This window comes from Mus caroli, unplaced genomic scaffold (assembly GCF_978045245.1).
Source record: "Mus caroli unplaced genomic scaffold, Mus_caroli_1 scaffold_17, whole genome shotgun sequence".
NCBI lineage: Eukaryota > Metazoa > Chordata > Mammalia > Rodentia > Muridae > Mus > Mus caroli.
Window position 1 is genome coordinate 89,570,809 of NW_028227272.1, and position 25,657 is coordinate 89,596,465.

The following is a 25,657-nucleotide window of genomic DNA, read 5'->3' on the forward strand; positions in this document are numbered from 1 at the left end:
CTTTCCTTACACATCAGCAGTCACACAGAATTTATCCATCACCCAACTACAGCTCCTCTATTCTTTTGGCTAGCCCGGTGCACGCCGCCCCCACCCACCCAATTCAGGTGACGACTGCCCCCCTCCCCCATTCATGGGAGGACTTTAAAAGTAGGAAGTGTGAGGATTAGAAGGTTCAGCTACTTTCACTGGAAGTGTCTCTCCCTCTATGGTGCTAAGTCTCTATCTTGACAGAGCACAGAGTCTTGGCACTAAAGCTTGATGTGGATGAAAGAGGTCCCACCCTAGGCCCCGCCCACTGCCCCCAAAGGATTAAACAACCTGAGCAGATAATGACCGCCTTAAAAGGCTCTTCTGCGTGACTCAGATTAGTGCATGCTGTCTGTCGCCCAGGTTGGCTGCTAAACATTAATTAACCAAAAGAAAAGGAAGAGGGTAAAATAAAGGAAGAAAAGAAACGAGGAGGAAAGATAAACCTTCACGTGGCAGCTCCTTTCAGACAAGGTGTGGAGTCTGTCTGTCTGCAAGGGATAGAGACAGACAGAGCCCGGCTGCTGCAGCGCGCGCATGCGTGTGCGCTGAGCAGCGAAGCAGGTCGGGCTGGGGGAGACTGAAAGCCCAGAACTTGAAGCTGTCACTGGTGGGATTAGAAGGCACATCAGCCACAGAGGGGTCAAGTTCGGCTGACAAACTGTGGGCCTGACAGCCTCTTCCTCTCAGGGACCCCACCTACCCTCTCTGGCCCAGGTTTGTGAGAACACATTACAGGCTTTTGAGGCCTGTGCTCGGGGCTTGGTTTCTAGAGGGAGTTTTGCCAAGTTGAGGCTCACTCTCTATGCCAGTTGTTTGTCATTCTTTGGTCTTCCCTACTGGGCAGCAGAGGGTCACTTTGGGGTCCGGGTGAGGTCTCTCTCCTCTCTCTCTCTCTCTCTCTCTCTCTCTCTCTCTCTCTCTCTCTCTCTCCTCTCTACTCTCTCCTCTCTCTCTCTCTTCCCCCCTCTCTTTCCTGTACTATTAAATAAATACCTTTCCTTCTAGCTTGTATTGTTGAAGTCTGGATCATATAGCCATGAATTAGACCTGATACTTACTTTACTTTGTGTGACAGTGGCTGTGGATAGATTGTGGTAGTGAATGTCCCTAGTCCCATGAGTATATGGGTGGCACTCCCTGCACTCGACTGACAAGAAACACACACACACACACATACACACACACAAAACCTTAAAGGACATGAAGTTCTGAGAGAGACGGTATGGGGAGTTGAAGGGAGGAAGGGACGTGGATACGGTCAAACGGATCATCCCTGTGTACGCCATCCTCAGAGAGTAAATGATGAGTGTTAAAAGCCACTTTTACATGTGATCGCCGGTCAGCCAGAGGAGCTGGCCCCAGGTGCCCGTTTTGGATGGTGACCAAGCTAAAGGACTTATGTAATAAATTTCAAGGGGCAAGTCCACACTGGGGACATTTCCAAGGAAAACAGTATTTCAGATGGAGGCTGTGGCCAGTGGACACAATTGTCACGGGGCGGGGGGAGGGAGTCTGAACGTCGACAGGTGCTGCTGGAATCACACTGTGTCCCCGAGGGGACAGGCTTTTACACACAGCCAGCTGAACAAATGCCAGCATTTCTATGTCACCCTCTTAATTCTGGAGACCGTCAGCTGCCAGGGAGGTGCTGGCACTGACGGCTTCCAGTCAGGTGAAAATGGGAGTGAGCTGGCTTTGGCATTTCAGTCCAGCACCAAGGCCTAGTTGAAGCTAGAAGTTCTCAATGCCCCCAGCTGAGACAAGTGACAATGTCCAGCAACATTTTCTGTGGGTTTGTGTTTGTAGGGGGCGAGTGGGAACATTCTGAGTGTTCAGTGATGAGTACTCTCGCATGCAGGCTCGTGCTTGTGTGCGTGTGCGTGTGTGTGTTCCTCAGCAGCCATCTAACTTGGCTTTTTGAGGCAGGGTCTCTCCCAAGCCTGGAGCTTTCTAATTCAACTAGTCTGGATACTCACATGTCCCCATGTCCCTGTGATGGTACTAGCAGCCTGTGCCACTGCACTTGGCCTTAATACCTGGTCCTCATGTTTGCAAGATAAGGGCTTTGCCCACTGAGCTAGTCCCCAGCCTTGGAGATATTTCTGATGGACAGACAGGGCCATTTACTACTGACATCTGGAGGCCAAGGGTCATCTATCTATTGTTTGGTACATAGGCCAGTCCCCTGTCCCCACAACAAAACATGATACAGCCCAAATGTCAGTATGGTTGCTGGGGAAAGGCGGGGTGAATTGGGGGTGATTGTGAGGGAGCAGCTGACCCGCTGGAGGAGTCTTAAGCAATCGTGGCTGTCTGGAAACGTAGTCTTTCACAACATTTAAAGCAGCAGCCCCAACTCCTCTACCCGCCCCCTCATCTATTCTAATCTGCCTTCAAGAGTCCGAAAGCAAAGCCTGCCCCTCCCCCGGCACACATGGGAGTGCATTCACGGGCCTCTAAAGGATGAAGCTCTCTGAAGTGTTTCACAGTTTGCTTCGGCTCCAATTTCAAAGCCCCAAACAGTAAGTTTCTTCTTTTGCCTTCAACAAAGGAATTTTTTCCCCCCTGTAACTCTGATTTCCCTGCCCAGGAGCGAAGGTGAGTGTGCCAAGCCCAAAGGGCTCATAGGTTAAATGACTAATATTTAATGAGCTCGTATTAACAACAATTATGCTAACCATGACACCTGAGCGTTCTACCTGGTTCCTAGCCTCAGTCTGAACAGCTCTTAGCTGGGAATGTTTATCTTGGGGCGTATTTGTGTCCTATTCCAGTATGTACCCCACTGTGCTGTATGCAGGAGCCATAAAAACTGGCCACCTCTGGAAAGAGTAGCCTCGGTCTAGAATTCAGTTGGGATGTTAATCTCTTGGCCAAAGGAACAAAAATCCTTAGGCCACTTTCACTTATCAGAATAGTAACCCTTGACCACCAACATTTCTCACCAGATATGAGCAAACCCCAAATCCCCAAGGGATGGACTGTCTAAGGCATTGCTGCCTCCTCATCTGGCATCTCTTAGCATGTTAAGAAAGATCAGTGCTCAGGCACTGGACAAGCACAGAGGCAGGAGATTTGGTCTTTGAACCCTTTTCTGGTCCGTTAGCCATGTTCTGCCTTTCCTGTGTCTTTCTGTGTCTCCCCGAGTCTCCTGCAGTCCTCCGAATCCTCCCCTCCAGCCCCGCTGCAGGTGTGTTTTCACAGGGCTTACTTGAGAGTCGACTGGAAAGTTCTGCGGAGAGGCTGGTCATGCCGCTGGCACGGCCGGGTGAAATGGGTGTCGCTGGGTGGACAGAGGAAGAGGTGATGGATCCCAGGTACTGGTAGGACTGGTCATAGGACCACGGTGGGGACGGCTGGATCTGCCTGGCATCTGCAGGGAGACAAGAATGTTGGTCATGGATGGGGTGGGGCAAGGGTTTTAAGACGAAAAATTCTTATCATGATAATTATTAGCCATTATTTAAATGATTGTACATGTGTTTACACAGCTTGTTCACTTGTGTCTAATGAGACCACTAGAGCCCAAGTATTTGATGCCTCTGTTTTACGAAGGCCCATTAAAGATATTGAAGTACAGTTCATGGATTTAGGGAGAGTTTTATTTGGTAACTCTTCCTTCCATCTATCTATCTATCTATCTATCTATCTATCTATCTATCTATCTATAATATATATAGCATATATACATACATATATATATATATTCACACTAATACTGTTGGGAATGGTTTATACTGGACTCTGGTAGTACTGGATCACTTTAAGTGACACTTCAGGATGACACATTCATCCTGGCCAGCAATTACATTTATCATCACCAGAAACATTGTATCGGCTCAGATGGCCACCTGTGTTCAGGAAGCACAAAGGATGTAAGGAGATCTGGAGCGTGGGGGAACCCTGAGGAAAATGTCCATGGGCACGTGTATGTTTCCTACTTCAGCAAATGCCATTCCTCCAATGCCATAGAAACAATAGTGAGAGTGATAGTAAAAAGATAACTCTCCCCCGTACACACACACACACACATACACACACAAAGACAGAGAGAGACAGAGAGAGAGACAGAGAGAGACAGAGAGAGAGACAGAGACAGAGAGAGAGACCATCAGAGAGAGACAGACAGAGAGAGAGAGATACAGACAGACAGACAGACAGACAGTGCAAACATGGTGAACCCGAGAGTTCAGGCAAATGGCTTTTGTGCACTTGACTCCGGAGCTCAATAAGCCTTGTACCTTTCTCTCACTCACTTTGGTTTTAGTGTCCGGGAAAATAAAACACAACAACCACCACAAACTCGACAACGTAAGGACCACAGACCTGCTTGTTCCTGGGCAAACATTTTAACCTGGAATCTCTGGGTGAAGAGACCTCCTGACATCCTCGCAATGGTGGAGAGTTTGTCTGAAGGGACGGCACAGAAAAGGGAGCTGGCACACACTAAACTCATCAGACAAGTGCTGCAATGCAGGTGGAGCCTTGTGCGGTTTTACAGCCGACTGAGGCCTGGAGGTGTGCAGAAACAACACCATCCTGCATCCCACATCACTGTAAGGATCTTGCTCCATTGTGTGTGTGCGGGGAGCCCAAAGCTCACACGCTCAGATGTTTTCCACAAGGCATGCCAGTGCCTTCAATATACACACTTAGCAAATGGACATATACTACTCAAATATTTTAATCACTTAAAAAGCAAACAAAGGAGGTTCTGTAATTGTCATGAAGGCCCCCAGGGTGTGAATTGCGGTATTGTAATCCATGCCTTGTTGTGTAGACAGCCTAGCACCCCAGCCCTGTGTCTAAAACCACACTAAGCATAAAGTGTGGTGCCAGGGTTCATGCTCTGTCATGTTTTACTGTAGTGAAAAACTCAGGCTAGGCCTTTCTAAACTCGTAATTAAACCGTGCGAACGTTGCGTAATATTTCATAGCCTCGCTTCGGTGGAACGGCCTTTATGATTCAGGCTCAGGATCTGCGCCTTCTTCTTTTTTTTTTTTTTAAACACAGGTTATAGATTTGGCATCATCTTACTTCCCACCACAGTGTTGAGTGGGTCACTGACGCCATCAACCATCATTTCCGCCAGCACCAGGAACCTACTCCGGTCCTTTGCCAGGGGTGGGCCAGTAGGTGGTGGTGGTGAGCCTCTTCTTGTGATTTGGGTTGTTTTCAGCTTTTTAATGTTCCATTAAAAACAAAAACAAACCAGACGAGGCACGGAAATACAGTGCATTCTGCGTTTGTGGGAGAGGTTCTGTCCTTGTTAGGATGGGAGGGAGGTGGGGCTAGGAACACAGGAAAGTTAGAATCAGAACAGCCATACTGTTGATTGCCTATCAGAAAAAGGAGCTCTAGGCCCATCTGTTTGCTGAGAGGGCCAGTTGCCCCGGATCAAACCTCCATACTTCTCTCTCAGCAGAGATATGATCTCTAAAACCATCCAGTGGCCACAGGGGAGGTTCCCTGTTAAAAATAGTCCAACTCACCTTTGCTATATGTTGCCCGGGAAGCATCATGTAGGGGACAGGAGTTGAGGGGTAGGTACTTAAAATCGTAACTGTGTGCATTCTGGGAAATGCCACAAGGAGGGATTAAACTGGGAGCTATCCAGAAAAGGCCACTGGCTGAGAGAGTCACCGTTAGGCATTCAGCAAAGTGCAGGTGTACTAGTCTTGAAGGAGTTGCCTCTGGTAAGCCAATCCATCCAAGTGAACAAGAGTTGGTTAAACATATACCATGTGCCAGGCACAAGAAATGTAGCCAGTGATAGTGGTGACTAGGAGCCACATCGCCCCTGCCTTGGCTCATCAGGGAAAGGCTTCTAACTATGTGATGCTTGGAAAGGTTCCTTCCTCATGCACATGTCAGCACACTGAGAGTTGCTTCATTCATTCATTCATTCATGCATTCATTCATGCATGCATTCATTCACCCATTCACTAATTCAAACACTTGTATATTCATAGGCTGGGGAAATTATTTACTTGTTCCCTTATTCATGTTCCCACAAATAGTTTTGCTTCACCCAGGCCCTGGTGGTAGGGATTCACTAGCAAATGGTTTTATGGTCTTTACTTTGTAAGACTTACAGACACGGGATGATGTAAAGGTTGAATGGAGGCTGGCTGCTAAATCACATGACTAATTTGGACTTGCAAATGTCTGCTTCCAAGGTAGAGGCAAGGCAGCAGTGACTTTTGTGACATGCTTATGTTCTGCAGAGGGGAGGAGCAGGGCAGGAAAGCATTAGGATGCAAGTCAACCAGATTTGGGGTTGACTCTTGCCTCCACCATAAACTTAGCTTCAGGCAAGACTCACATTCTTCTGACTACCAAGAATAATATCAAGAAACAAGCAAGCAACAGGAAAAAGACCTGTCACAATATGTGGCCATCAAAAATGGTTAATTAATCTGAGTGATTTCCATGATTGCATTGCTAAAGGAAATTCAGTCCTGCCAAGAGACTTATCTGGTAAGGCAACACACACTTGAACTGGGGTGGGACTCAGGTAAACTACTGGAGTGCTTGGAGCTGAGTATCTTGAGAAGAGGTAGGCTCTGGGGATTAGATGCTGAGTGAGTAAGGAATCTGGAATTGCGTGATACAGAGAAAGCAGGAATTCAGTGTTTTAATCAATTCATGCTTCTGTTTTTAAAAGCACCAGAAAAGTTGAGCCTTCTGTATGCTGGTTGTTTTTGTTTTCAGGACAAATGGTTTTGATGAGATTACATGACCAGGCCATTACAAATAATAGATAAGAGGGGCTCCTTTTACATCCCTGAACCCCATTCCCTTGTATTTGAAATGGAGGTCAAAGATAAGGGGAAAGGTAGGGAGACAGTACAAAGCACCATGACATATTTCACTCAGGAAAAGAATGTCTTAAAGCTACCAACATCAAAACATCTTTAGAGTCCACCATGATGCTGCCAAATAATTCATATCAGAGTGGCCTGCTTCTTCCTTTTTTAGCACTAAAATGTAAAGAGTTTCGGAGTTACCATTCCTGTCCTTAGAACAAGGAAAAAAGTAGAACAGAAGATCCGTTACTTTCCTGTATCTCTCACAGAATTCTAGCAGGAAAGCAGGGTACCACCCAAGTCCTGGGAGGCAGGCAAGCATGTAAAACCAACCCAAAGTCTGTTGATTAGAAACAGAAGCTCATGGGAGTACAACATGGAGATGTCACAAGTTGCTGGAAGCTGAATATAGGCTGAAAATGAGAATACAAGTCTGGAGAGCTATAGTACTTGTACTGGCTATTTTTGTGTCAACTTGACACAGCTGGAGTTATCACAGAGAAAGGAGCTTCAGTTGAGGAAATGCCTCCATGAGATCCAACTGTAAGGCATTTTCTCAATTAGTGATCAAGGGGGAAAGGCCCCTCTTGTGGGTGGGACCATCACTGGGCTGGTAGTCTTGGTTCTATAAGAGAGTAGGCTGAGTAAGCCAGGGGAGGCAAGCCAGTAAAGAACATCCCTCCATGGCCTCTGTATCAGCTCCTGCTCCCTGACCTGTCTGAGTTCCAGTCCTGACTTCCTTTGGTGATGAACAGCAGCATGGAAGTGTAAGCCAAATAAACCCTTTCCTCCCCAACTTGCTTCTTGGTCATGATGTTTGTGCAGGAATAGAAACCCTGACTAAGACAAATTGGTACCAGCAGAGTGGGGTATTCCTGTGACAACCTGACCATGTTTTGGGGAGGACTGTGGAAGGACTTTGGAACTTTGGGCTTGAAGATCCATTCGTTGTTAAGAGCTCTGTCAGATGTTGTGTAGGAGCTTGGAAGGTAATGCTGAGAACAGTGCAGAAGATGGAGGCCTGGTTTGTGAAATTTCAGGGGGAAAATTAAAGACTCTCTTCAGGGCCATTGCTGTTTTTATTGTGAAGATTTTGTAGTTCTGGTTAGCTGGGGCTGAAGAATCAGCTGTGATTAACAAGATACCAGAACTACTAAAGCAAAAACTTTGCATTACTGGGACTATTGATGCTGGTTAGCTGGAGCTAAGAAATTAGCGGTGATTAAGAAGAGACCAGCATCGTTGAGGTGACATCTTCTGGGAAGTGTTTTCTGAAAGCACAAAGAGGCTGTGTTCCAGAGATAGGCAAGGTTGTACTCCTTCTGCAGTGGGACTTGGTAATGTGTAAGGGTCACCCAGGTGGTACTGGTTTTGAAGGCATGAAGGGGTCACACAGCAGCTCAGGCTCGGCACTGTGAGAGGCCATGGAAGGCCATTGGTGAAGGTGCAGCCCCAGTTGTAATTGAAGGCCCAGGACTGAAGAGGTCACGCAGTGTTTTGGAGATGCCAGTACCACGAGATGACCACCAAGAGCAGCAGCAGCAGTGGAGTACAGGCATCTGGAGCCCAGAGGACTACGTGTGTGCTACAAAGGGCATGGCTGGAGAAGTGACCCAAGCCCTTGGAGGAGCCCAGAAGATCGTGAGTTGGATCCCAGACGTTGGACAGTTGGAGATTAATTTTTGCTTTGATTGTGACTGTGCCCTGATATTTTCCCTCTTGAAGGAAGAAACTGTTTTAGTGGAGCCCACAGTTAAGAGACTTTTAATTGTAAAAAGACTTTGGATTTTAAAAGAGATGGATATTTTAAAGAGATTGAAATTTTAAGAATATGTAAAGACTGTGGGACTTTTAAAGTTGTTTAGACCTTGGGGATGAATAAGAATGTAAGGGTTGAGGCTTACTAGTGATGTGTTTGTGTGTCAAGTTGACAAGGGGTCAATTGTACTGGCTATTTTTGTGTCAACTTGACACAGCTGGAGTTATCACAGAGAAAGGAGCTTCAGTTGAGGAAATGCCTCCATGAGATCCAACTGTAAGGCATTTTCTCAATTAGTGATCAAGGGGGAAAGGCCCCTCTTGTGGGTGGGACCATCACTGGGCTGGTAGTCTTGGTTCTATAAGAGAGTAGGCTGAGTAAGCCAGGGGAGGCAAGCCAGTAAAGAACATCCCTCCATGGCCTCTGTATCAGCTCCTGCTCCCTGACCTGTCTGAGTTCCAGTCCTGACTTCCTTTGGTGATGAACAGCAGCATGGAAGTGTAAGCCAAATAAACCCTTTCCTCCCCAACTTGCTTCTTGGTCATGATGTTTGTGCAGGAATAGAAACCCTGACTAAGACAGTACTGTCCAGGAGAAACATGTTTGTGGCCCAGGAACTCAACTGAGTTCTCATGGGTTCCCATCTTATGGTAGACTGCCAACCAAAGAGCTTTAAGCATAGACTAAAGCAGAGTTCATGGGAAGCTCAAAGACAACAAGAGAGGAAGTAACAAAGACACTGGGGGAACTACATGCCTTTGTCAACTATAGCTTTGTAATCATTAAACCCAACTGGACGATCACAGAAAACTCACACCAAAGGTCTAAAGGGAACAAAGTGAAACCAGCCCAGAGTTTTATACCCAGCAAAACTATTCTTCCAGTGCAAAGGGAAAAGCAATACATCTTCTGATGAAATTGAAATCAATGATCACCAACAGACATGTTTAAAGGGCCTCAGACAGAAAGAAAACGAAATGGACCAGAAACTTAGATCTTGGGTAAAAAGGAGGTCATCCCAGAAGAAGTGAAATCAAATAAAATATAGCCCATTTTCTATTCATAATGGATCTGAAAGTTAACTGTTAGAAGTGATAACAGCCACAATTTGTTGGACAGTTACAGCATAAAGATCAAGGAAATAATTGGCAGTAATGACAGATAAGAAAGAAGCGATACAGCTCAGCAGAGTGGCGCTTGTCCAATACACGAGCTTGATCCTCAGGACCCACATGGTGGAAGGAAACCACTAATTCTTGTGAGTTGTCCCTTGACCTCCATATGTACAGTGCAGCACACACACACACACACACACACACACACACACACACACACACACGGGAGGTGGGGGGTGTGAGGTAGGGCAGAAAGGACAGGGAGGGAGGGAGGAGGAGGAGAGGGAGAGGCACACACATATACACAAAAAGAGAGAGACACTAAATTTAAAAATGTAAAAAAAATTAAATATAAGTAACATAACAATTAAGGAATAACATTATTTGATTGTGGGCTTAGTTTTTAAACTCTATAGCAATTATTGAAGCAATTTAAAAATTATTTATCTATTTATTTATTGTTTAATGCATATGAGTGTTGTTTTACTTGCATCATATCTGTGTACCTCATGCTTGTAGTGCCTAGGGAGACCTGAATCGTGTGTTGGATTTCCCTGGGATTGGAGTCAACAGACTGCCTTTAGCCACTAGTGGTTACTAGGAATCAAACCCAGGTCCACTGGAAGAGCATTCAGTGCTTTCGTGTCTGACCCATCTCCCTAGCTCCCACAAAGCAATTAAAAAAAATCATTTGCCTACCCGATAGGCAATAAACAAGCTAAAATGAAGTCACACAAAATGTTTCATTACAGTCAGAGGAGGCAGAAAAGCCGGGGGTGGGACTCAGAACCATGTGCAACAGGCATAAACGTTAGACCATGGCAGATACTAATCCAACTGTATCTATAAAGGTGAATTGTCTAAATCTACCACAGAGGTTGTCAGAACAAGCTACAAATAAAACTTAACTACCTGACGCATACAAATGGCTCATTTAAATGCAGATTCAGATAGGGCAAGCATAAAAGGGTGGAGAGAAATTGTGCTAAGAAAGCCCGAGTTGCTGTATCAAGTTTTCTACAAAGCAGATTGAAGATGGAGCTTTTCAGGGATAAGAGGTAAGTTACATTACGATAGTACGGAAAACCAAAAATACATTTTCCTTAACAGGTGCCCCGAGAACAGAGGGTCTCAACTGAAACACAAGGAAAAGCGGACAAACCCATCCTTATGGAAGGAGACTCTAGCACCCTCTTCCAGTCACCGTTAGACCATGCAAGCAGAAATTCAGACTCGGCTGACCTGGACAGTATCAGTTTGACCTACAGAACACTGGTAGGCTGTTCCTTTCTTCTGAGGCACACAGATCACTCGATAAGGCAGACTACACTTGAGGCCACGGAAGACTACTTGGGCTTAAAGGCATAATCATACGAAGTATTTCCTTAGGCCACAAGGACTTAAACTAAAACCAAACAACACGCTCCCCTCCCCCGAAAAACAAAACAAAACAAAACAACAACAAACACCAGTAACAGAAATATTACTTAGACATTTTCAAAAATTGGAGATTATCTGGAGATGCCATAGCCACCAAATAAGAGAGATCTGAAAAGATGTTCCGACTGTCAGTCACTTAATGAAAATGAAAACACCAACATTTAGGGACTGGAGAAGAGGCAGCTTTGGAAGGGAAATTTCTGGTTCTGAAAACATATTTGCAAGGAAAGCCAGAACACCAGTAACGAATGCTTATGGAATGAGGAGGGGGAGAGAATACTCCACACCCAAGGCAAAGAGAAGTAGCCATATCTAAAGTGGCCAATGAAGCTGACTCGTAAAATCAGAAGAGTAAATAAATGTTGCTGTTTCGAAAACTCAAAAGCATCCCGATTCAGCCTTGTGCCCTCCCTCCCTGTCCAAGGAAAGGACATGTGGGGACATCAGCCTAGTTCACTTGAGCCTTTGGTGGCCCTGGCACCTGACCTCACAGCCTGGGTTTCCTGGGTCAGGACATTGGGGCTCTGCTGTAGTCAGAACTCTGTTCCTTGAGTATTTGGCGGGCATCTCTAAAACAACAAGCCATTTACATTCGATCCATTGAAAATAAACAGTGGGCCATGCAAAGCAGGGCCACTTGCTTCTTAAAGCGCAAAATCTGCTCTGAGAACGAATAAACCCAAGGGGTTTTTCCTTAGAAGACTCCCCTTCTTTCTGCAAGGCAGAAGGCAGAGTCATCCTCAGGGCGCCCTCCCAGTGCAGCTCAGTCATGGGTAGCTGGTGTAATGCCCTCTCGGATGCCTCAGAGAACACAACAGGATGTGAGTCAGGACACAGAGATGTTGAGTCAGTTTCCAGGGTGATGTGTCAGGGCGAGCCCCAGGGGAGGCTTGCACCTTCTCATTTGGGACCCTTGTGAAGAAAGACCCAGGATACCTTGTGTAGGAAAGTGGTGGTGCCCCCAGATGCTTGGAGGCTGCCCCACCCCCACCCTCCACTCTGCAATGTCAGCTTTCACAGCCCTGGGGTTGGGCAGGTGACCCAACTGAAAGGCTGCTTGCCTCTGGTGGTTTTGAGCAGTGTTTCCTTTGGCTTCTGCGGTGGGCAGTAAACCCACAACAGCCCCAGAAGTCAGAACAGATGGGAGTCACCCCAGAGCTCCTTCCCCCAACCCCCACTCCCCAGGTAGCCAGCACTGGATTAGCATCGCCTAAGCACACCAGTGAGAACCAGTGATAACAGGAGTCAGTTCCCACCAGCTCTGGATCCTGGAAGAAAAGAGGGTTGTGAAAGAGCCCTGGGATTTGCCAAGCATTTGTCTCCCACTGGCTGCAGACATTTTGGTTAGTCATGTGCGTCTTGGCTGCGGTCACTGTTCCAACGGTTACTTTGAAGGGAGGCATCCAGAGTGAGCCAGGACGGAGACCTGCCTGGTTAGGCTGTTTCAAAGGCCTTCGGGGTCTGAGGGACCCATTCTAAATGTCATCCATAGACCCAGGAGGTGACAGGCCGCCTGAGAAAGGGAAGAAGGAATTGTGTGGCTTCATCTCCTGTTCCGGTACCCAAATTCCTCGCTTATCCTGGGGAGGCCTCCTGACTTTGTGGTCAGGATGCTACAAATCTGAAACACTTATTCCCAACATCAGGGACACTCCTCACCCTGGTGGCTCTCACCCCAGAATCCTTTTCCTTCCAAATCTCTGCTTCCTCATTTTTTTTTTTAAAATGGGGTTGGGGGGTAACCAGACTCACCTGCCTCCCAGGTGTGAGAGTTAATTAATGTTTGTGGTACAGCTTTGAGATCCACAGATGAAAGGCTCTCTATAAATGCAAAGTGCTATTCCTCATTAGAGCTGCCAGACAGTTCCCAGGGGAAATAGCTCAGTCCTCACCACGAGGGAGGCCGCTCCTCTCAGCCAGCTCAGTCTGAGACACGTCTGGAAAGGGCTCTGTATTTAGGCAGAGTCCTCCCTGTGCAAGGGTTCAGGGAGAAGTCACCCGCTTCTAGAAAAGACGCTGTTTTCATAACACCTCTCATTCTCTGTTGGCACAGTCTCTCCTCCAGACAGAGAGTGGCCTTTGGCATCCAGACAGAACTGTGCTTCTGAGGGCACCAAAGGCCCCGTCTGGTCTCTACAGTGTCCTTTCCTGCAGATAACTTATTTCGCTGAACTTTGTTAAAGAAGCCCCACCCCGACTCCTCACCTGCACGAACCGTCTGCACCTCTGACCTCCACTTATGTTTTCTAGGCCTATAGTCAGGCTCAGCCACCATGTGGCAGGGGCCATCCTAGGAGCACCTGCTGAGTCATCCTTTCCTCCATTTTTTTTCTCTTCTATACAGTCTCCAAAGGCTGAGGGTAAAGATGACTTCCTGTCCCCAGCCCCCAGTGGTTCTTCTCCAGTCCTTACTCCTTCCTTGAATAAGGTGAGGAGAAATTCAGTGTCAGGGGTCAGAGGCCCCAGGTAGTTTAGTTTGGGAGCTTGGGCTCAGCCCTTTGTATGGAGGGACAAGACCGTCACTCATACAGAAGCTCTTGACACCTCCTGTGGGAAGCTGCGAGCAGGAGGACCTCATGCCTCTGGGTGTCTTACAGAGTGGAATGTTCTGGGGATGGTTTACTGACAGTAGCACACACTGCAGGTTCTACTCGTGTGGCTCAGGTCAGGGGATGTTGGAGATATTGGTCCTGGCTGCCTGCAGAAGGTGGCTTGTTCTGTCCAGCTTGCTCTGGGCTGCTGCTGGGTCTTCAGGGTAGCACCAACTGTCTTCAGAAAACTGGATGCAGTAAGAGCTGGCCCTTGGGCGGTCACATTAAGTGAACAGCTGAGACTTTATGAGGGTCCTTAACATGCCTTAGGATGATGGTAGGTACCAAGAAAGGAGTGGCTATTCTTCTTTGGAATTGTAGAGGGTGGTAATGATAGATCTATTATTACCTGTACAATGTCAATCAGGGCCCAGCCTAGATTGAAGTCCGACCTAATCCAGGCTCTGTCATGCCACTAGGTGGCTTTGTTTCCTTTGGGGGTCACCACTACCTGCGCAGCTCCCAGATCTCTGTGCCAAGGGCTGTCACTGAGCCTACACTCGGGACCCTGGTGGGAGAGCAGAGGTCACCTCTACCCCAGCCCCATGGCCTGTGCGTGCTCAACCTTGTAGTCTAGCACTGTATTACTCATTTTGTTAAATGTTAGAACTGCTTGGGAATTTCTAAGGTGGCTTAATGGACAGAACTCAGGCCCTGTCCCCTGTGTTCCTCTGACCAGGGTATTAAGCAGAAATTACAGCATTCATTCTTCCTCAGAGTATTAAGAGAAATTCATATTCGTGGGGTCAGAAAAGAAGATCCAATGCAATATCCTCTAGAATATTCCCCAAAAAAGAACAGAGGATGCCAGTTGTGCTATGGCTTGTACTGGCTCCAAGCATCTCTAGTATCTGGGTACCGCTGCACTGTTCCCTATTCCCGGACCAACAGTGCTCAGGCAATAAGAGAGCAAGGGCATGACTCTCCAGTCTGAGAGGTTGCAATGGAGACACCAGTTTGCCTCTTACTGTTGAGGCAAGTGGGCATACTCCCCTCCTGTGAGGAAGGGTCATTGCATCAGCCTGTGAGGTACTGTTAGGGTGAGATAGTGAGATAGGGTGAGATGGCCTGATCATTAGCAGTTCAGTTGTGGTATGAAAAGGCAAGACAGTCTCCTCTTGCTACCCTTTCAGGGAATGGTAATGGTGTCCAGAGTGAGGACTGCTTGGGCTTTGTCCAGCACAGACTCTTTATCCTCACTGCCGTTGCTCCACCTAGCAGAGACACCGCAAGGCTACCAGGAATGAGACTTGTCTCAGCCAGCCAGAGTTCCAGGGTGCAAACCGTGGTTCCCACAACCATGCGTGTGTGGTTCCGGTGGCTAAGTGCCAATGCAGAGATGCAGCACGAGCGAGTGTCTCCTCCCTGAACACCACAGCTCCAGAGGGAGTCCGTACCTGCTCTGCAGAACACAGGCTCATGGCAGGGTGGCGCTGTGCCTGCCAGGACACAGGGTCTGAAAGCTGAATTGCAAGCCAGCGATTCATTGTCCTTTGTTTTCTGAGGTGTGAGTCATGTCAAAGGGTTGTTCTTTCTTTAAGAGCCTTCATTCCACACTCTCAACTCACAGAAGAACATTTTGACACAGGGTAATAGAAAAATTCCCCAAAGGTGAAGTGCCTAGCCCCCTTTGGTAAATGTTTGCAAGAGAGATCCAGCCAGTGTCTGCCCCCATGTTCTTCTCCTGATGCTTTGTGTATGTGTGTGTGTGGAGGGGTAGGGTTGGAGTTCTGGTCTGGTCTTAAATGACTGTTCTCTCTGGCCTGAACCCGGGACACTGCTGTGTTTTCCTTTCCTACACACCAGACTTGGCCTCTTAGAATCAATTCCCCTTGCAAAGCCCAGAGAGTGGCACCTCAGAGAGTTGTGGGGTGGGGGTGGGGCACTCCCTCTCGCCTCCTGTACCCATCCTCTAGCCAGGCTATGCACAGGTCTCTCTCTGCATCAGAAGAATCTAATAAATAAGTCTAGGGTTTTCCTGATTGGGGGTGGGGGGTGGTCAGCCTTTCATGATTCCTGGCTGTTCTTATCTGGGTTGTTCTAACACATCTTTCACAAGAACTGTCCTGTCTGACTGTCCACACAATGGACATTAATCATTGCACTTCCATTTGATCTTCCATGGCCTCCCCACAGTACTAGAAACAATGGTAGATCAGAGAAGCGTATTCTCATAGGTCTTGTTGTCCACCTAGAAAGATGTAACCCTCACATACCTTACCATCCCTCCTGCTGATGACCTCAAGATGACAGCGAGATGGGTGGCTAGGAACTATCATGAGCCATGCTATGGGCCTCCCAAACTCCAGCCTCTCTTTCATAGATGCGCCTTTTGGAGGCTCGGTGCTCATCACGTGCCATAAACACAAGGTTCCTCCTCCACACCCAGCAAATGCTCTCAGACCCAACTCAGTGTCCGAGGTTCCTAAATTACTCAGATGCTTGCCATGAGGAATAGGGTTGGGGAGAGGGGGCCAAGAAACTTCCCCGCCCCAGGGATTGTGTATCTCTACTCAAGCATTGGCTTGTTTAGGGTTCCCTGATGTCTTCACTTCACTCTCAAACACCGAGGCACCAGACAGTTCTGGCTTCTATGTTTCCCCACCTGTAATCTCTCATTTTCATGGGAGAACCACAGGAGGGGGACTCACTCACTTATATTTGCAGCCCCTTTGCACACCCCAGTAACTGACCTTGATCTGAACTAATTGGGATTGCAATGGATTAGTAACACAGGTTGGTGAGGTAGAGTCTGCCATGCAGGGGAGACCTTTGAAGATAAGAGTCACGCATGCTTTCATAAAGTAATCCCTGGTGCTCTGAACAAAGGACACAAACTAATAAAGGCAGACTCATTTGGGGGCACCCTCCACTCACAGAGGAATTCCACCCTGTGCTCTGATTCAGAGAGGCAAACGGAAGTCTGACAGAATTCTTTTAAACTCTAACACAGATCTCAAAAGACACATACCCATACAGCGTAAAGACTCTCGGTAATAAGCAGGCCTCTGATGATCTAAAGATCCATGGCTTCATTTATTGACTAGCGAAAGTAAATGACATTTCAAATACAACCTTCACACTTGAATAGATGAGGTCACCCTGAGAAAGATGATACCGAACTGAGCCCAGCAGTGGGAGAGCTCCCTCCAGAGAACTCCTTTGATTTACAAGGTCAAGGCAGCCTTTCATACAGAAGCGATAGGTTTTCAGTGACTTGGACGCAGATGGAAGCAAAAAAGCTATGCACAGGTTGAGATTGTGGGACATACCGACACATTTGATCACACAGTGGGACTGGCCAGTGGAGGAAGGAGGTGCCAGAGACCCAGAGGCCGAAGTGATCTGCAGACAGAAACCCAATCAACTCAGTTTTGCACATTGACATCTTATACGCTTGGACTAAACACTTCCGGCTTTTCCAGGCTGGTCTAAACCAGTAGGGAACTCTCCTCTAGAGGACTTTTAGTAATTTCGGGAAACAGGACTACTCTTGATTAGAGTCAGGAGAGCCAGAGACATTGAGTGAGTAGAGACCAGGGGTGCTGTTTGGTAGCTGTTAAGTGCATAAGAAGTTCCCGTAAAAGAATGGTTCAGCTCCCAAAGTCAAGGGTAACTAAAATGACAAGGGAAGACTGACCCAGGGAACGTCACACCGGTAGGGTAGTTTGGCCAACTTCAACATGGAAGCAGAGCATGTGACTTCTAGAGGCTGCTCTGATTTCGAGAGATGTAATCTAGCACGGTGGCCTGGGTGGAAGACCCATGGACTGAGGGGGCTGAGGTGGGGGCAGCCATGGCTAGGCAGCTCCTAAGGAGAACCTCATCTCCACGTCGGTGTTTGCAGAAACTGCTTTCTCACAGTCTCAGTCTGACACGCAGACTTGGCACTGGCTGAATCCAGCCCCAGGGGAGCCACAGGTGTAAATGGCCAATAAGCTTGCCCCTGAGTTGACCACTGGCTTTGCTACCTTGGAAGGGACAGGCCAGCACTTGCTTCTCCTGGGCTTTCTGAGCATGAGTCACATGTAACTAGATAATGGTGTAGATTGTTGTCAACAGTTCTGAGGTCTCATTCCAAAGACTCATGGAATGATGGGGCAGGAAGCAGCCCCAGAGGCTGCCTGTGCCAGCTCCAACTCAGAGAAAGCTGGTGTGCAAGATGAAGGGATGGTCTTTGTTCCCCACACAGGTTGGTGGTAGGATGAAGGTTTACTTCCATAAACCACCCCTCCTCCTACCTAATGATCATACCGGCAAAATGGGAAGGCTTAACCTTCAAAAACTCTAACTGCTGAGGGTGTTGGGGCTTTGAAGAGGGTAGTTCTTCCTATTTTCAGATCTGGGGGTATTCAGAGCTCCGAGGGGTCCCTCAGAATTCTGCCTTTACATTTGTGTCTCCTTTCGTACCCAACGCCTGGATCAAAGACAAAAGTTGGTGTCTTTTACTATAATAATTCACAAATAATTCAAAACCAAGGGCAGGGCAGGAAAAGACCATTTTAGGGTGGTCACAGGGAGGAACCAGGCTTCATAAAACGAGGACGGCGACTGGGGGAGTCACACTGTCACCCTTTGCAGTTCCTCTAATGGCTTTAAGCTGCCAAACACTGCACTGCGCTGACTTGAAACCCTTTTATAGAGAGTGCCATACTCCTTCTGTTCAAATCACTTAAAATAATGAGTTAGCTGCACTTGTATTAGTCTGTCTTTCAAGTGGATTAGATTCATGGGCTTGTTCCCCTCCAGACTCGCAAGCTTTGGCCTGGCTGTCTGAACCTCCAGATTAGACTGACGAGCGAGCGCAGGCCAGACAGCAATGAAATGCAATTACCTAGGCAAACTTTTGAAGGATTTGAGCCCTGGGGCACAGGCTGTTTACCAGAGACTGAAAGCACCGTTTGTACTGAGCAGGGCCAGTTGCTGTGGTCCTGGGAGCTTTGGATCCTGCCTGCCACTGGACTCCAGGCAGGATTTCTGGGGGCCGATAACATCAGCTTCTGTCCGCACTTCAGCACCTCAGGGGCTTTCTGGTTTTCAACAAGAAGACGCAAGCACCAACAAAAGCTGATTATAATATCTCCCTTTGTGTTACTGACTATCTCTCATTGGTGGGGCTCCCCCCTTTCTTTTTCCCATGTATTGTGTACCACCTTGGGGGAAAAAAATCCAGAAGCAATCCTATGGTCGATTGGCTCTGTAAGTTGGTTCTTTGAAAATGAACAGCCTTTCTAAAAAACAGGAACTTCCTGTCTTCTTTTTTAAAAAAGGAACAAAACAAAACACAGCTCATTCAAATCACTTTCCCCTTGATTTGAACAGAAGACCCTCCAAGAGTACCTAGTGAAGGTTCCTCCCAAAGGGGACTAGTGGGCCAGAGGACTTCCTGTGTGGGGGCCACGATCCGACACTCTTTCACACAGATGGTGGGTAAGGAGACAGACAGGTGGATGAGAGAGAGCATCTGGTTGGCTGTCCGAGCACCATCCTGTGACCAGAGAAGGACAATGAGAGGAAGACAAGCCTGACTTTCCTGCGTGGTGGGAGTCATACAGTAAAGTCCCCAGAAGCTGGGGACAGGGCCCTGAAGCCCCTTGACTTGGCACTGGATCAATTATTTTTAAAGAAAAGATTTCTTGTGGTCAGACTAGCCTTGAACTTGTATACGTGAGAACCGAGAATGGCCATAAACTTCTGATCCTCCTGCCTCCACCTCCTGAATGCTGGAATCCAGATGGTACAGAAGTCGGTGGGTGCCAAGTGCTGGGGATAGAATTTAGGGTTCGCACGCCCTAGGAAAGCACTCTCCCAGCTGAGCTCCAGCCCTGGCCCCAGGGCAAGGCTTTATTATGGTGAAAAGGTGGGAGGGAGAGAGAGAGAGAGAGAGAGAGAGAGAGAGAGAGAGAGAGAGAGAGAGAGAGAGAGAGCACTAAATAAAGAGTTTCGAAGGATGGATTTGAAAAAGAATCTAGAAATGTGGGTCTGGGAAGGAAGCAACAGACACACACACACCTGAAGGGCAGGAAGCAGGAACGTGGCTGGTGGAGGCAGTATTGTGCTGTGGTAGGGGTTGGGATCCCCAGGAAGTTGTGGGTAAATAAGACATCTTATTTCAGGGCCTAGGTCTCTAATTAAGCATGCAAAGCAGGTTCAAATATGTGGAAGTTTGCCTCAAGTGAGGCTGAGCTGTCTGCAGAGGAAGGAAGGCAGGGTGTCATGGGAGGAGTATTTGGTGTGGGTCTGGAAACAGCATGGTAGGGAGGGGCGGGTATCCAAGGCTACAACATTATGGGCCATAATGTCAAGAGGCAAAGGGACCTCCCAGTCACTGCGTTGTTTCCTGCCTGGAACTTTGAAATGGGGTTCACACCTACCAGTGCCCCACTTTGACCTGTGTTCCTAAGATCAGAAAAAAAAAATGCTTCTACAGGGGTTGGTGCTGGTCTCTGTACCTCATGGCCTGTATTCCTGAGGACCCAGAGAAGTGAAGGAGGGTTCAAGGGTACTTGGGACTCTGCTGACCCTTCTGTGGGTCTCAGAGCCCAGATGTGTGGGGAAGGCCATGCTGGAGCACATAGATTCTGTCCTCCGGTTAGCAAGCTGTGGTTGTTAACTGGACAGGATGGCGCCTCACTCAGGACAGTGAAGAAAAAGACACTTGACCCCACCACCTCTCAAGTATAACCAGAGAGCAGACATGGGGAGATGTTACAGTGAGAGGGACTGTCAGGCTTGTCTAGGAACTGGGAGAGGACTCGGCTTGGTCCTTGAAGGAAGGGACATGTGAGGATTGCTGAAATATGGGAGAGTGTGGGAACAGGGTGAGGAGGGAACAGGACTAGCCAGAGAGGAAGACAGGTAAGCTAACCTCACATCCACTTGGTACCCACCCCCGACCCCCTGCCTCCGTCCTGCTCCTGTGATTGGCTGAGAGTGATTTCAGAGCTTGGATGGACTAGGGAGCCAGGGAGCCTGGAACACCACAGGAATGGAGGCACTGCTCGAGAAGGGAATTTGATGGGCAGCGAAAAGAGCTCTGTGCACCAAGTCTTTGGCCTTCAGTTGGCTTGAAAGACTTCTTCGGCCGTGGGCATGGCCTTTGAAGGCTACATGATCAGACCAGGTGGACGCACAGGGCCTAGGGGGGTTTATAATGGTCACCGGACTCCCTGAAGGCAAAGGAGCCAAGGGGAAGCCACAGGATCTTCACTTACATTGCCACTCAAGAGTCATAGCAGCAGAAGGCACACTGAGGTCAGAGGCATCATTATTCCTGTACATTGTGGCCATTCTGCTGTGTCTGAAAAGCTGTTCCTGTCCACTGATATCCACATAGACATACAAGATGGCCGACGCAAGATGGCCAAGCAACAATGACTTATGCTACAAGAAGAATGTGAAATTCAAGGAACTTCAAGTCTCCTCAGTCCTCAGTTGCCCATGAGCTAACAGTGTTTGCCTTCCCTGTCGTGCTCAGAGATGGGCTTGGTGTGTAAGGGAGCTCTTTGTAGCTCTGAGAAAGATGGCCACAGGCACCTAAGCTGCCAGCTTACTGGGAGACTGCTGAGTTTTCTGAGTCCCCGAGGCAGGGTGGCAACATGGTGGGGGGCTGAGGGGAAGAGAAGCACCAACGGTTCCTACATGGCCTCCATATCGTGGGCTCTTGCATCACAGAATGCCTGGGATGGTTTGCACAACCCTTGTTTTGAGCCTCCCCTATACAGTTCTGTGAGGATGAGTCCATGGCTGACCAATCTCCCTTTAGGGACACCAACCCTGAGGGGGGCCAACCTGGGCTCTATCTATTGCTGTCAGAGCCTTGGGGCAGGGGGCTGGCTTTGCAGAGTTACAGGTGGGGCTGCCCATCGCCAGCTCAGTTGTCTGTTGACCTTGTGGGAGAGGCAGGCTGGACTGTAGTGAGATGTCTGGAACCTCACCAGTGAGAGATTCCCTTTCTCATGTCAGCAGAGGAAGGGAAGAACGAGAAGAGACACAACCATGAGTTGGGGCGGGGATGGGCTCAGGTTCCAGAGCTGAGTGGTGGTGGGCTAAAGGTTACATCCCCTTCCTTATCCTGTGTCTCTACAGATGGAAATTGATTTCCTAAGAGACCTCTCTCTCCTTATGCTGCAAGACGTTCTTCACACCAGGGCTGCTGTTGGTTAGAAACTATATTTAGTTTCTAAATATAAATTTATTAAATTGGGGGGGGGATGGGAGTGGGCAGGGAGGAGGGGACAGGAAAGGAAAAGAATGCAAGCATTGGCTGACCTAGGACTTCCCTAGTCTTGCCTTGGCTTCTTCAGTTTCCCCTCCTCCCAACTCCTCCCCCAAGTTCTGAAGGCTGGAGATGCCTCTAACAAGGCCCTCATTGTCCCAGACAGGTGTGAGATTGGACTTGATCCTCGGCCAACACCTCCAGCCCCAGAACCAGCCCTGTAAGCTGCAAACACGCACCAGCCCTCCAGTAATGCCTCTGCAGCCAGCCAGAGACTCAACAATTTAAGGCTTAACACGCACAGCATAAATCAAGGGAGGATGGACCAGCCGACCGGCAGCTTCTTGGGCAGGTGCCTGCAGACTGTCTGCAGATCAGACCCTGCCTGTTTGGGTTATTTGAGACACACACACACACACACACTTATAAAATATAAGGATGAGAAATTGGGTGGAGCCGTGTGCACAGGCACACCTGGGTCTGCCCTATCTTGTCCCAACAGCCCCTCGTTCGCCTGGATGGTGTTTGGAAGGGACTCCTTAGGACAGTTCCCTGTGCTACTTCCAAATACCAGGAATGTGTTCAGCGACCGAACCGGAGAAGACAGCCAGGCACTCGGATAACAGTGTATGCCACCTGTGGCAAGTCACTTTCCCCTCCAGGCTGCCATTGCTCCTCTGGGATCTGGAGGTGGTGTGGGGGAGAATCCTTTACGTTTTCCCAGAATGCCCTTCATTGCTCTAGCCTTATCTTCTTTAGAGACTTGTGTTTCTCAGACAGTGGAGGAGGCAAGCCCAGAGTGCAGGTCCCCTGGGAGTTCGGGTCATGACTTGTCAAGAGCACACTCCGTGGGTGGTGAAGGTGGAGATGACAAGCCAGCCGGCAGGGCTAATTAGTGAAGGGAGTCAAGTCGCCATTCTCTTTTGAAACCCGGTTAACTATTAAGTAAATATCACTTAAGAGCCAGGATGCTGGAGTCCTCTGTCTCTCAGTTAAGGAAGGGAGCCAGAAGCCACCATCTATGCAGGATATTGTTCCCTGGTAGCTCGGGTGGGGGCAGAGGGGGCGGGGGGGGGGGGGGACGAGAGTGGTGTCTAATCTTACAAATTCCAAAACGCCTCTGATCTAGCCATTCAAAGCCCTGACTCTGAGTTCATGGCAAAGACTTGGCTGTAACAGGGGCACCTCTGGCTGGATACAGGTCTCGGCTCATGCATGCGGTCTTCTGGGAGTAATGACAGAAGTCTGGCAGGACCATTCTGAACTGGGTCGAGGGGACTGTCCCTCGGCACCTCCCCCCTGTCCCAGCCTAGGGCCTGCCCGGAGTGGCTGTCCTTCCCGCAGCTGTGGCTGTGTCACCTCCCACACTGTTTGTTGTCCTCTTCTGGGTCTGACAGCCTGGGCTGCAGCCGAGAGCAGGCTTACCGTGGTGGATTTGGCAGAGGGAGGTATTGACTTAAAATCAGTCAGGGAGATGAGACCTCATTCAAAGAAACCCTTCAGTAGACGGTAACACTAAAAACACAGAAGAGTCAGGCCACTCATACGAGGCGAGTCTAATTCAAGAAAGCAACGGAGAAGGGAGAAGGGGAGGGACCATCCCCTGAACGCTGCCCAGTCAGGGCCGCTGGGTTCAGGAAGTGACCTGTCAGCTCACTGCAGCTGTTAGCAGTCTGGGAGTGCTTGCTGTGGACTGAAGAGGATGAGAAAGAGTGAATGGCCTTGTATATTTAAAACAAAACAAAAAAACAACCCTATTTTAAAATATATTATTGTAATTATTTCTTAAAAAAAAGTTTTAAAAATAAAATTCAACATTAAGCGAAGAAGAGAAAAGGGACCATAAGAAACTAAATCCTGCCCTCTCCCAGAGCCAAAATCCCATTTCAGGAAAAGGCTGAGTAAGGCTAAGCCAGCGCTGGGGAAATGAGCCGTTCCCCATATGACCGACTTTAGTACAATAGGACAGCCTGGGAGAGCTCAGTTATGGAGGGCACCTGGACCTTCAGGGTGTTGGCTGGGGTGGGGTGGGGTCGTGGGGCAGGGGAGAGGTGCTAGGCAAAGACGTGGATAGTGACTATGGGTGGTCCTGCTGGAGTTTACCCAAGGACCCCAAACTCAAATCACCAAAACTCTAAAGGCCATTGTCACAGAGTGGCTGTGAGCCTCGCAGGACAGGCCTCATGTCAGCCGGAGAGCGGGCAGCAAGAGCTATAGCAGGAATGGCAGTTACGGTTACACAGACGGCGGGAGCAGTCTCGAGAACTTTAGACACGCTGGGTGCTGTGCTCTGCACATCCCAGGATCGCATCTCAGCCTCAGTGAGGGGTTTCTGCAGGAGTGAGCAAGACACAACCATACCAAGACACAACGTGCTGGCCACCCAACACTCTACTCATGCTGACTTCGTCTTCAAGACTATCTCTTGAGTCAGGCATTATGAGCGTGCCCATTTTACAGATGGCAACAGTGTGGCACAGGGACCTGAGTGCTTCCTTCCTTCCTTCAAGGACCTATAACTAGAAAGTAGACAAAGTGGGAGTCTGAGTCCCAAATCATTATGGATTGGCATGAGGCTGTCCTAATGAATTAGGCTTTTCTAGGTACCCCCCTCCCCAAGTTTATTCTGGAGCCCCTCTGATGACCAGGTGTGAAGATGAGTTCTGTGCTGGATGATGGGATGGATGGATGGATGGATGGATGGATGGATGGACAGAGGACTTGTCCTTTTGCCCCAACATCTCCAGGTTCTGGAGTCCTCCTCAGAGGAAGCCATGACTGGCCAGGGAGAAAGTCTGACTGCAAGAGCTACCCTCCGTAGGCCTTCCACCGAGTCTCCCCTCCCCCAAGGCGTGAAGGACTCAAATGGGGAAACCGGGAAAAGCCACGGGACCATGAATAGCAAGGCTTCCTTCCCCTTCCACCTGAGCTGGCTATCTGTAATTTTACACAAATTCAATTTCAAACCCCTGCTTTGTCAGTTATGGAAAATCATATTAAATCAGACAGATCCATGTCTGGGCAGTGGCTTCTCTCATTTAGCAACATATGGTGGCTCTTAGCCTCTCTAAGCTTGATCACACAGCAAAAAGTATCACCCCCACCACTACCACAAAAGTCTGCCAATCAGAAGCAGCAGGGTGGGGTGGGGGCTCTAGGGCATCGAGGTCGGTTTCCCTGAGGGTGTTAGGGGTGACTCTAATCCCTTCAAGATACTGTGCCCACAATTACAAAATGTTTAGGACCAAGCAGTGACTCACTTGCCTGACAGCAAGGCCTAGGAAACTGTAGAGAGCAGTGCCAGGCAGTGGGAGATTCAGTCCGTGAAGCTCTCTCCTCACAAGTAGGAGGCCCTCAGTTTCATCCCGAGGACAGGATGTGGCGGCACATGGCGGTTACCTCAAGGATTACAGCGAGATAGGAGATACAGACAGGGGGACTTCTGGAGTTGGCTGGTCTTCTAGCCTAACCACTGGGCAAAGCAAAAGGCTAATAAGAGGCCCTGTCTCAAGCAAATGTGGCAGTTATTGGAGGCTGACATTTGAGACCGTCCTCCAACACCTGAGGCTGTCCTCCGACTTTCAGGAGTACATGTGTGTGTGTGCTCACCCATATACATCCCCACCCCCACACCCCCAGAGAAAGATATATACGGGGGTGGGGAGTGTCAGGCACTATGAAAAAGAAGGAG

At 48.6% G+C, this 25,657-nt stretch overlaps 1 protein-coding gene across 2 annotated transcripts in view; it reads right to left on the reverse strand.

Annotated features, from left to right (window-relative positions):
* Runx1 (RUNX family transcription factor 1) overlaps positions 1–25,657 on the reverse strand; it is a 224,038-nt gene that overhangs the window by 8,614 nt on the left and 189,767 nt on the right. For both annotated transcript variants that reach the window (XM_021184937.2, XM_021184936.3), the window contains one exon: positions 3,245–3,406. In XM_021184937.2, coding sequence (XP_021040596.1) covers positions 3,245–3,406 — 162 coding nt within the window. The remainder of the gene's footprint in view (positions 1–3,244; positions 3,407–25,657) is intronic.